The following is a 12,996-nucleotide window of genomic DNA, read 5'->3' on the forward strand; positions in this document are numbered from 1 at the left end:
ATTGCAATTAGTCTTTCCAAGTGGCAGGCAGATATTTCAGGCCATGGACTCCCTGCTTGCCACCCTTGGAAACAGGGGTGTACACCACAGACAACGAGTGTCTTTGGCAAGTTATACACTGAGAGAAGGGGAAATGTGTTTTCTTCTTCAAGGATGATCATCCTTATTAATTATCTTGTTTTTTAATTTTTCTTAATTTTTTTTAACTCAGCAAAGAAGCAGAGCAATAGATGATCCAAGTCAAAGCCCTGTTTGTGTTTTTTTTAGTGTTGCACTGCAATGGCTATTGCCAGTATGCTTAATGCAATGTCCAATTTTAGCATCTTATTATCTGCTCTCATAATTATTTAATGGCATCTCATTTCAGGAATCTCAGATCACACAGATTTCATGCAGAAACACTACCTTTCTGATATCTTTACTTCTGATTGTATTGATTAATTAATTTCCACTTACACTATTTTGTTCTAATATCTTTATCAGTAGTTATGTTCTTTTCAGAACCTAGAATGCATATTTAATGTTTTCTTGTTCTGACAGAAGCTTCAGCTGATCAAAACAGTGACTAAGTTGAAACTATTGATAAAAATCACTTAATTATACAGTGGTCTTCAGTTTTGTGTTTTATAAATATTACATGTCTGTAGTTTAAACATGTGGGCACTGCACTATGAGCAATAGGAATATATTCTTGCATCACAGAATGGTTTGGGTTGGAAAAAACCTTAAAGACTCCCAGATCCAAACCCCCTGCCTTTCTCTAGAAGTACTCAGAACTCCATCCAAGGGGGCACTGAGCATGTCCAGGGATGGGGCACCCACAGCAGCCTGTGCCAGACCATATTATCCTCATTCAATAATTCCTTCTGAATTACTAATCTAAATCTGCCCTGTTTCAGTTTGAAGCCCCGACCCATTTGTCAACCGTCTGCTTTTAACAAATCTTTTGTTGATGGCAAATGATTTCCTTTTTGGGCTGTTTGAAATCAATTGTAATTTCGAGGAAACTGCTTTTCAAGGGGAAAAATTTCAGGACAAGTGTAATTCCAATTTATAAACAGGATTCCTTATTTGAAAAGGTAACTAACCCATCCCTGTCTCCTTTGCCTTCTGTTACTGGGAGAAGGCTCCAACTGTTAGCGCAGGAAAAATCACCTTGTAAGAGATTTGGAAGACAAATGGAACTGTTGGATTCAATATCTTAATTGGTGAATCATGTTAAAAGTTAAAGGGCAGGGTTAAAAGTTAAAGGGCAGGGTGATGTTAACATAATACTGTCAGAAACTACCATGTGGGGCTGTAGTCACACCTTTAGGATGTTAAAATAATTTATTTTTTTCTTTCTCATAGCAAAGTCATTTCTGCAGTCCAGATCCAAGAGGCATCAACTATCCCTTTCAGGACTCAGGACAGGCACGAAATCCAGACATTTTCTAATTTGCAATGCCTTCCTCTATTTTGTGAATTTGAAGAAAAATATGTATATTGCAGTGTGCAAGACAGTGTTGTGTCTTAGTGTGCAAGACTGCAGATAGAAAAATCAGTGAAATTGCTATCTCATTTAAAGAAAGCATAAAATTCCCCCAGACTTCACTAGGAAAGGGATTTTATGTAAAGACACAAATTAGTCTCAGGGAGCATTTGAAACTTCTCATAATAAAAGAAGTCAATCATGCCGTCTTTAGGATCTCATTTACAAACAGTTTGTATGACTCAATTGTTCATTACACGTGAACTTAGGGCTCTTTCCTTTTCAAACCTTTCAAGCTGTCTTTTTATAAATACAAATATTGAGACATTGTTATCAGAGAGATGAGAGACAGAGAATAACTAAATAAATCACAAATTCAACACTTACCCAACTGGTGGAAACCTAATAAAGGCCAAATTTTTACAGATTTTCTTTGATTTCTACTGAGAATGGGCTTGCATGGATCTCATTTTTGGTAAGAGGTCACTTGAGTTTGCTGAAGACAGACACATCCAATTTTTGCATATGACACTCATTGCAAGATTATTTTTTTTTTAAATATGAACAGCAGCATCTAGCCTTTCAGCCTTATTCTCAAAGTTTCATTGATGTGAGTTGCATGTCTTAGTTGTTACATGGAATTAGAGTTGGAAAGGCCTGTGTTGACTGCCTACAGAGGTGTGAAATTCAGTAGGTAGACTGTTTCCTTCATACTGTGTATTAGACTGTCAAACATGTTTTAGTGTTCTGCCTGCTTTGACAAAATCCCCTACCTGTAGGTACTTTCCTTAAACAATGAACAAAAAAAGTTCAATCCATCCATCCATCCATCCATCCATCCATCCATCCATCCATCCATCCATCCATCCATCCATTTATTTATCTCTAGGTATATAGATATATATTCTTCTTATATGGTGAAAACCTTGGAAGAGGAACACTTTAAGGCATAATACAAATGGAAAAGGAAAACCAGAGTGGTTACATTTTTCATTTCTTATCCCCCTCCATGGTTTTGAGTCAACCTGCCAATTTATGAATTCTTATTATTTGGATTTGGCACTGTGGCATCACAAACTCTGTTATCAATGACTGTGTGTCCCTTCTTTTGTACTGTGACATTCCTTGGATAGGAACCCTTGTTTACTTCTGTACCACATTTTGCCCAGTTTTTGGATCAGAAGTCTGTGAGTTATTGCACTTATCAAGTAATAAGGGACAGACAACAACTTGTCGTGCTCTGCCTGGCAAACCCAGTTAGTGTCTTACTAACAGGTTGCCCATAAACTGTGATTGAGAAATCTTTCTCCAAGCTAATTTGTTTATTAAACATATTCCACACTTGTAGTCCAAGAAATACCTTCTCTTGACTACACCTAGCATGATTTCAGGGTAGAGTGAAGAATATTTATGTCAACATTTAAATTTCTTAGATGTCTTTGAAATCCTTGCTTATTTTTGGTACTTCTGTCAGCTTAACTGGGCAGATTGCACATCTTTCTACTACTTTTGAGGATATACCATCCAGATTGCTCTATCCTGAGGGAACATAACTTAAAAATTGATACTGTTACACATATTACCATGTGGCTTGAAATACTGGTAGAATACATAATACATTCACCCACAGTCATTACACCACCCAGAAAAGGAAAAAGAAATGAAAGCACTAGAAAATTATGATACTGGCTGGCACTTCAGGACCTCAGCCTTCAGAAGATGAAGGTAATTGTTAGCCTGTGGCTGATTTCCAGAAGGAAATAACTTGCTGCTGACTTACAGGTAAATACAGGATTAGGTTATTAAAAAAATGGGATAAATTTTTCAAAATGCAATGCTGTTCTATTCAGTTTCTAGTGCTTTTTAATGACAGGTTTAAAGGTAGTTTGAAGATGTTAGATTGAAAGACAGCAAGTGCTTAGTTCCTCTGACAGCTTTTTTAGAGCCCCACGAACTTTTGAATAATTTTCTCCTTTAGTTTAATATTAATGTCAAGATGGAGGCAGTGCAGAAATCGAATAGAGAAACAAATAAATTACAGATAAATAGTTGAAGTGAGTCTATATTTTATACTCATCATAGATTTAAAACTTGAGATGGAAATTTTCCTTTGATTTTGTATTTATAGTTGTTTTAAGTCTATAGAAATCCTGTTGATTGAAATGGGCTCATTCCATTCAAGGAAAACTTTTTCAAAATACAAAATGTCTTTCTCTGAAAGCCATTCAAAAGGAAAAATAGAACTCAGTCTAAAAGTAGAACTCACTTTGAAAATCAAAAGTTCAAAGTATAGATACAAGGAAATACATCCCCAATACTCTTCTATTTTAAAACTTTAAAAAATATTTTATAAATTTTAGTTTTCTATCAAAACCACCAATAAGCCACTGAATAAAAATCGAGTTCAGATAATTGACAGTACTAAAGCTTCACAGACATCATTTATTTCTGTTCAAGTTACCTTTAAGAGGTTTTGTTAAAGACTACAATCTGTTAAAATGAAAATAACTTCACATAGTCTGTTATGTAAACAAGTGAACGTATCACTTAGACTTCATATTAGTTATGGAGTAAACTAAAATGGATTTAGAACGTGCATATTAGGGTCCAAAAAGTTCTTATTCTGTCTTTCGATAAAACCTCTCTGTTTTGAGAGAATAGTGCCAAAGACATTGCTGTATTTGTAATTTAGCAATGATACAAATGTGAAGTTCATTTTGTTGGCAGTTCTATCACACGATAGAGACTACTCAATCAGTGTTTGTCTGAGAACAAATTTACTCTTACAAACCTGAGACAACCTTGGTTTACCTTAAAAATGCCATGCATGGTAATTAGCTGTGTAAGATAATAAAGAAGTAGTCACTTTCTAAGTTCTATTTATGTCTTGGATTGACTCCTGAGGGAAATTGTGGACGATTCCATGGTTATTACTTGAAATAATCCAAACCAATGAAATAACATACTTCTTAAAACACCATCTTAAATACTCTTTTTCCACTTCTGATATTGCAGTAATAATGCCATTTATTTTGATGTAATTTATTGGAGTAGTGTAGAAACTGAGGTCTGGTGCTAGTAACAAAAAGTACTTTCATTTTATAGTGGCAGAAATAAAACTGTTTAGACTCTTCTTCTGGGAGCACATTGTTTTGAATATATGCTATTTTTTGACATTGTGGAAAAAGGCAAATTCAGAAGGTTCTAATTTGGCCAGGAATATGAACCCAAACATGATCATGCTACCAGCTTCTCAGATGCCAAATAGAAGAAAACACAGAGCTTTTTGTTTCTGTTTCTGTAAAAATGATGAACAAAGAGAACTTTTGATGTTTATTCTTCTGCACCCTAAAGAAAGATGACTGCCCAAAATAGTGCCATTGTGGAATGATGCAACTAAGACAGAGGATTCAACCTTATAGTGACCTTTCCATCTTCCTTCAACCCTTTATCTAATTCTTCCTACTGTTCTGCTTTGAAGAGATTTAGAAAACTTCTTTAATGATGTTTATAGCTTTAATTGTCCAATAAAGAACAAGAAGACTATTTCTGTTATTAAATATTTATGATGCATTCTTAGCAATGTCCCTCATATATCTGCCCCTCAAATCAATTGCTAACTCCAAAGTTACATTGCTTGAGAGCTTAAAGCAAATCCTTAGTTTTCGATTAAGGATAATCAAACCATTGTCTTCCTATGCTTATGTATGTTTTAATATATTTCCCCAAAACCCCTCATATTTAGAAAGAATATTAATTTTCAGCTGGTGTGGTGATATATAGATTTTATTAACTGCAAGGACTATTATGAGAGACGCACACGCAGATTAATTTTAATTTGAGTATGTTTTAAAAGAAAACACTGCCTTCTTTAGTGATTGCTTTTCAGCATCTATTTAAAGGAGCAGGAGATCGGTAACGACGTGATGATATTTCTAAAGGAGCCAGGAGAGGGAGCCCCTTAATAGGGCGAGCAATTCCTATGCCAGCCCCTCTGCTGCTGTTCCTGAAGTTCTGCTCGAGCTTAAAAGTAAGATGAAATGCAAACACTGCAGAATGAATCTTTCTTTAGCTCTGCTTCACAGGTTAGCAGGAGACAATGAACAAAACTATAATTTTCTCTGATGCTTTCTTTTTTTTTTTTTTTTTTTTCAGAACAAAGGAGACTGATAGTGAGTTTCCATGATCTGCCTTCCCTGATCCAAAATAATACAAAACGACTCATGAAAGCTTTAGTATGTGTTTAAAATCCCTTTCTGGTACAGTGCTGCACAGCCCTAATTGTACTATGAATGCACCACACAAACATCTGTGACTTACCTACGTGCAAAAATAAATGGGGAGTGGGGGTCCCTAATTCAGGCTGAGAATAGACAAACTATTATATCCAAAAATTTTTTATAGGTAATTTTAAGAGACAATCTTGGGATTGCCATTTATATCAGGCTTGATTTATAGCTACAAAATGGATCTTCCAACTATTTTTATATACAGTTCTCCCTGAGAGCAGTTATCCCAGCAAAATTTAATGCTTTACCACTCAGTTGTTTTCTGTGACATGTGTGTTTACTTCTCAAACTGCAAAAGTAATTTTGCCATTGCCTTTTGTAATCCATGTTTGTATAATGCAACATGGCTGATATTGTTAACAAATCACTGAGTTTACTGAGCCAATGGGACTACTCTGACAACACTGCTTAGATAACACAGACCTCAGCAAGTAGAGTTCCCATTAGTTCTAAGGAAGCAGGACTAAATGGCTTATCTTTTTCCCTGCCTAGGTATTTTGAAAATCCTTTACCTGTTGTGTATTAAAGCAGTTAAGCATACATATAACAAATTTTGAGTTAACTACTGATTATTTAAGTAAATGCTAACAGATTTTGCTGACCAGCAATGGTCTTAGAGCAGAGGTTTGAAATACAATTTGAACTCAATACATGAAGTACAATGAGCAACTCTCTATTGAAATCTTTATTCAAGCCTAAATTCATAAAATGAAACCCCAATTTTACTCAAGTAAGTGGCAAACCTTCCCAGGATGCAAAAAGTATCAGAACTTCTGACACTGACTTTACTAGGAATTTTTCTTGAACAAGGCAAGGCAATGCACCCAAAAGTTTTTATGGGAAGGTTAATGTGAAGGAAGCCTCACATTTGGTTCTGTGGAAATTGATGAGGTGCAAGATTTTTGATGCTGCTGGGAAACAAGCCTCTTTCCACTAACAAGAGAAGCACAGATATCAGTGATACATCCTCCACAATATCCCTCCACAACCCAGATGAGGGAATTAAAAAAATTCTAATCAATTTTTACAATCCCCCCTCCAAAATGGAGCTATTTTAGAACTCAGCTTTTGAAGTAAGCCCTTTATTCACTTGGAAAAATAAATATAAATTCTATTCTCTTTACCTGCACTGGTGCCTGCACCAGTTGTGAGGTCCCCACCCATCAGGCCACCTAGGGGATTGAAATGAAATATTGTAAACAGGCACAATAAATTACAACACTCAAACATAGAAAATATTTTCTCTACTTTCAATCAGCCTGCTGTGGTACCCACTATTTCTTTCCTCTGACTTCAATAGGCAGTTGAATGAGACCCATAATTATAAAATCATGATGTTTAATGTTACCTGTAGGAGACACTTGCCTTTCAAGGACAAACAAAATATGGAGTACCCATAATTTCCTTATTTTAGTTTCATACTTCCACAGCATATGAAAAATTATGTTTGAAAGTTATGTATAGTAGTCCTTCATTTGAGAACTATCTTTAGTTGAATGCTAGTCAGAAAAGCAAAGGATTGGGAGGAAGAGGCTGAAGATTCCTGGAGAAGAATGTAACTCAGAATATACATATATATATATATATATACATAGTTTATAATTTCCTCAGCCTTTCACAGATGTTCACTATGATTTTTAAAACTTCTCTTTGCACTTGGAGACCTCAAATGATTCTTTGAACCTGGTGTACTTAAGGATCTTGATATTGCTGGAGCCAGACAGATTGAAACAACCTAATGCCCACTTATCCTATTCAGAGATGAGCTCTCACCATCACCAGAACAAACCACAATCCCTTGCTAAGTAAAGCACTAAAGTACAGAGCTCAACTAACATTAACCCCTCAAGGAACTTGTGAATGAATCAATAAAAATGAATTCTGCCTTTAGCCTGTAGACTGATTATTCAAGTAATGAGTGTTCTAACATACTTGTGTCAAATTGATTGCATTGGCTACATTTTCTCCTCTGCTTTATGTCATAGTGAGTGCTTGTATGAATAAGGTAGATAAGCTGCCTCTTTATGAGAGAGCAGTGTCAGCCCTTCTGCCCTTCATTGACTCCACTGATCTCTTTCAATATTAGTCAATAAGGAAAACAGTATATTTTTCTGTTTTTCGTTTATCTTTTTTTTTTTTTTTTTTTTTTTTGGTGTCTTTTGATTTTTTCAACACAGCAATTTTGGAAAAAAAAAAACTTTATGGCTATTATGGCTATTAAAAAGAGAGTTCTTGTTCCTTGGAGGTCAATTTAGGTGGCACAAGGCATGCAAGCAGCTGACAGGAGAGCATCTGAAGGGGTGGGGCTGAGCAGAGCCTACCTGTGTTACCTGCACTCGGGGGCCGATGTGTCACACCAGGAGACATGCTATTCCTTTGCAAAGAAGGATGAGCCAGTGGTAAAAGGTTGGGGTTTCCCAGCGAGCTGACTGGGTTGCTGTATACCAAACTGTTGTGGTTGGACACTGGGATAGAAACTGGCATCTCAAAGTTTGGTGGTGGAACAGCCTGCACAAGCAAAAAAGGAAGACAAATATGAGAATAGTACAAAAGTGAAACAACCTTCAAGTACAGTTACTCTATATTTAGTTCAAATATTTTGTACTTGGTGGTTAAAATATCTGTGCTTTCCCCTAAGACATGAGAGAAGAGTTTCACAAGAATTACCAAGATTTTCAAATATGATTTTTCAAATCTATCTTCCTTTTTCTTCTATCTTCCTTTAATGCAGCTTGCACATTTATTTTGTAAGAACTGGAAAGACTTTTTTCTTTTTTTTTTCTGTTTTTTTCTTGTTTAAAACAAACTTCTGCCTAATGCAGTAACTTTGTATTTCTTTCATTCTGTGAAGTCATAATTGTTTACTTGTCATACCTTAATCTAGAGCTGCAAGATCAAGGTTACATGACAGTGGTGACTTCATGACACAGAAAAAAAATTGCAAGGGACAGAATACAAAAAGGAAGGCTTTAATTTCAGCTTGTGTTGCTTTAGCAACCAGAATTATTCCAAGTCACATAAAAGACACCAACTCAGCAATTCATTCTTTTTCTGAGTTTATATATCTTAGCTTGGAAAGGCTTAAAAAAAGTAAAGTTCTCCTCAGGGACAGCTAACAAATACAAGAAATTTAGATACACACTAGTCTTTGTGGTTTGTTTTTGAGGGGGTGGGGGTGTTATTTAGTGATGCTTTTTCAATATCCTGTTTTCATACCTCAAGGCAAGATCTTCTCCTGAGCCACTTCCTTTTGCAAGAATGCTTAAAAAATCCCAATCCAAATAAAAACACCCAAACCCCAAATAATATACTACACTAACAGAGATTGTGAGGAGATGCATATCTCATTATGGTCTTAGGAATCTCAGTTTCCTTGGTTGGTTGAGAGTTTGTTGGCTGGGGTTTCTTGGGCAGCAGTTGCTTGAATTTCTGTAAAAGTTACGACTACGTTAGAAATCTGTATTTAAATTATTTGTTTTTAAAAGTTTTAATTTCTTGCCTTTTTGATCAGAAAAGCATTTTTTTCAGAATTTCCTGACAGCATTTTTAGTATTCAATACGTGAATACACACCAAGTACCCCCAATTTGCAATTTAGAAATCTTATAAACTTCAAGAGATTAAACACATAAAAAAAATTCCTTAGAGTAGACTGCTAACCTATTCTGAGGGAGGAAATCAAAGGTTTTACTTTTATTGTTGGCAGATGATAGTACTTGTATGTCTTCAAGGGCCTAGGAGGAATTAATGGAGAGCTGGACATATCAGCTGCTTGTCAGGCAACAGAGGCACTCTGACCTTGTGCCACCCATGTGTCTTCTCTGGCTGGAGCTGTGGGCTATGCCTTATGTTTACAGCACTATCCATCAAATTATTTATCTCTTAAGGTCTTTTTTCTTTTTTTTTTTTTTTTCCCTTTCTTGGTCCTCTCAAGGGACAGAGAAAATTTTATTCCAAATATAGAAAAACTATTTTGCTTAACCATTGAAACACAGAGCAAGATTTTCAAGGTATGATGCTAAGGATACTTTACACAAATGCCTTTGAATTATTTTGAAGTGTTAATTTAGCTCTACACCCTCTGTGGTCTCATTCTTGCAAGAGATGGCCACAGCAAGAGTAGTTGAATAGATGGACTTGCTGGCATTGCTCTGCAGCCTGGGGCACATGGGGATTTGCTTCCCTTTGCTGACAAGCTGAAGTGTACTCCAAGGACAGTATTTCTCATAGAGCTGATTGATTTAAATAGAAGTAGGAAAGGAAGAGGAGGTGTTTTGGGAATCCACATGTTCTACATATAAATGACAGATGTGAGAATCTACATGTAATCTGCACCTTTATGACTCAGGTCCAAGCTCCTTGGAAACAGGGTGGCATAACATAATCTGAAATATTGTATCTGCTTGAAGGTATGTTTTGGAGTTCTTTTTACTGGCCACAGAAGAGCCCAAAACGTTCCTAAATCCCTTATTAGTCAGAAGCACGACTGACTGTGGAGCACAAAGTTGGTGTTTGAGCTCTCCATGTTTCACTGCCAATTACAGCCTGATGAATGAATAAATGGACATGAACAAGACAAGGTGGAGCTCCTGGTTCTTGTGACATCCAGGACTGTGGCTTTGAGCCTTTGGTCCTGCCTTCTTGAGTGCCAGTTCACAGAAGAGAACTTTGCAGAAGGTTTTCTCACCTTGTCACAAGACCTGTGAAGCCTGCCCTCTGAATCTGGGCAGAGACTATTATTGCCTCTATTTTCTTAACATCTTTTCCTAATCTAAATTTCTGTAATCTAAACTAAAACACCTGTACAAATGCAAAACTGAAGGTCTTCTCAGAATTCTAAAAGCCTGTTTGCTTTAACCACTATGCTCTTCCTTCCATGTGCAAACCAAGCTGTTCAAGATTTTTCTCTTTCTTTTTTTTTGGTAGACCACAAAAGAATTCCAATCTTGGTTGCTCTTTGGACTACCAGTCTCCCTAGTCATGTGAAACTGTTACTTAGCTTTCATTTTTTTAATTTAAAAATATATTTTAAAATATTTTTTTAAATTTCTGTACTAATAGTCTAGTTTTTTGTCATTTTACTACTGTCTGGATCTACCTACATCTGTTTGCAGAGCATTTCATAGGCAATGTTATCAGGGCAAAGTCAGTTTACTCTCTGTTTTGCAGTACAATATATCTGAAATATAATAGTTTTCCTTCTTCTTCTCCACAGTCAAAAGTTAGAGAAAGTAGTTTGGATGGATAAACATCAGTCTTAAAACACTACTTCTCTAGCTACAGTTTTCTCTGTTTTTCTAACTTTATTAAACTGCTACGCATTCCTCACCAAGAACTGCAGCATCCTGCAGATTCCCTCATGATTCCTGGTAGTAAGCCAGGGTCATATTGATTCCATTTCAGCCTGATGGACATTAAAGTTTCTGATGCACTTGTGTAATGTCTATATTAGTAGGAAATAGGGAGGAACTGAGGCCATCTGAGGCCACACAGCAGTTCAGGTCCATACCATTAAGCTTTCTCAACCTCAAAAAGATCATGACTATATATAGACTGACAACAGGGAATTGTTCCTGGCCTGGACTAACAAACAAAACAAAATTAAGAAATTGTCTGGGAGAATGTTATTTGGTATCAAAAGGTGTCAAGAGCCTGCCAGGGACTCAAACAACTCACCTCAGAGGTAAGCACACTTGACGCTGCTTCAGTGTGTTTTTTGCTTTTTTGCTAATTCTTATATAGGCATAAAACCCTTTGTGTGTAAATTTTGCTCCATTTTGCCCTTCTCCCCCTCCCTTTGTCTTTTTTCCTTTGGACAGTGCTGCCAAAGAGGGCAGATGGCTCACCAGAGATGATGCTGCCAGTGCACAGCACACAGTGTTAGATGCTCACTCCACAAGTTGTGGTACGTGATGCCAAAAATGTGCTCCCCTTGTAACTTAATGGACCAATCTGTGTTAAATATTCAATGTTCAACCAGGCCTTAATTTATTTAGAGACAGAGATACTTATATCTTTCTTCTAGTGGGCTATGTCTGTCTCCTCTGCTTTCATCACTCTTATGAAATTTACAAATAAATGTCTAATTATTATCAGATGGTTTAGAACAATATGGAGACTTAGCCCCAGAAAATTATCTGAGGAAACATTATTTGGCTTAGCTGCTAGGAGCAAAAGACAATGTTGTTTTCATTTAGCAGCAACATTTTTTATGTTATAAAACCATGCAGAGACAATGCATTGTTTTACATATTCTGTAAGTAGTGATTTAAAGAATTGACTTGGTGACTTTATGATTAATTTTGCTTTCTTCTCCCCTATTTTCTTGGCTACTTTTGATGATCACAAGTAAATGAATATATTTTCCCTAATTTAGCTATTCTGATTTGTCCAGTTAAGGATATTCCAATAAAGATATACAATATATAATATTTATATATAAAGCCAGATAGTTACAAATTTCCATTATATACTAGTTGTGACTTCTATCTTGCCCATTATATCTTGGCTTATGCCAAGAGAAGGAGCTGCTGCTGAATTAGCAGAGAATATCTAATGTTTCTTCCTATTGTGGTAAAGACTTGATGGAGGGGACAGACACTGAGCTCTCTATGTGAAGTATTCAGAGAATGGCTATTCTGTCTTACATGAAAAAATGCTAAAATTTTGCTGTTCTGTATCTCTGAAGTGTCTCTGAAGTAATTGCACAAAAAGATTAACACACTGCACCTTATGACATCCCAAAAAGTAGGAAGTTATACCTTAAATCACCAATTAATTGCTGAAGTAGAACTATATTGGATGTCAAAAGGTTATATTTAATGAAGAAATCAGAGGGAAATTCCATTAATTTTGGGAAAATAAAACTCATATACCATGCTCAGATTAACTTTCTGGTTTCCAAATCTTATACTTTTCCTGAGTTTACAAAAAAAGAAAATTATCCCAAATGCTTATGGATGTAAAGAGATACTACAGGAATGAAGTTTTTTCCCTGAGGGTTTTTTTAAAAAAATATCATAAGCTTTCAGATGATTAAAACATGACCTGTTTTGTTAGGAAAGAAAAGAAACAGATAGATGAGATAAACAGAGGTTCTGAAGGATCATCCCAAATACATTTTTAAGGCAAAAAAGTAGCTTGGCAAAAATTATGTCAGTTTGATTTGAAAAAGCCAAAAGTTATCCTTGAAAGAGAAACAGTATGAAAGAATGACAATGGTGCGATTTTGATGTGA

General features: G+C 35.8%; 1 protein-coding gene across 1 annotated transcript in view; it reads right to left on the reverse strand.

Moving 5' to 3' along the window:
• Nucleotides 1–12,996, reverse strand: part of MEF2C (myocyte enhancer factor 2C) — a 124,860-nt gene that overhangs the window by 21,086 nt on the left and 90,778 nt on the right. The window contains 2 exon segments of the mRNA XM_056513717.1: nucleotides 6,885–6,932; nucleotides 8,082–8,268. Coding sequence (XP_056369692.1) covers nucleotides 6,885–6,932; nucleotides 8,082–8,268 — 235 coding nt within the window.

The sequence above is a fragment of the Oenanthe melanoleuca genome, chromosome Z, assembly GCF_029582105.1.
Source record: "Oenanthe melanoleuca isolate GR-GAL-2019-014 chromosome Z, OMel1.0, whole genome shotgun sequence".
NCBI classification, from domain to species: Eukaryota; Metazoa; Chordata; class Aves; order Passeriformes; family Muscicapidae; genus Oenanthe; species Oenanthe melanoleuca.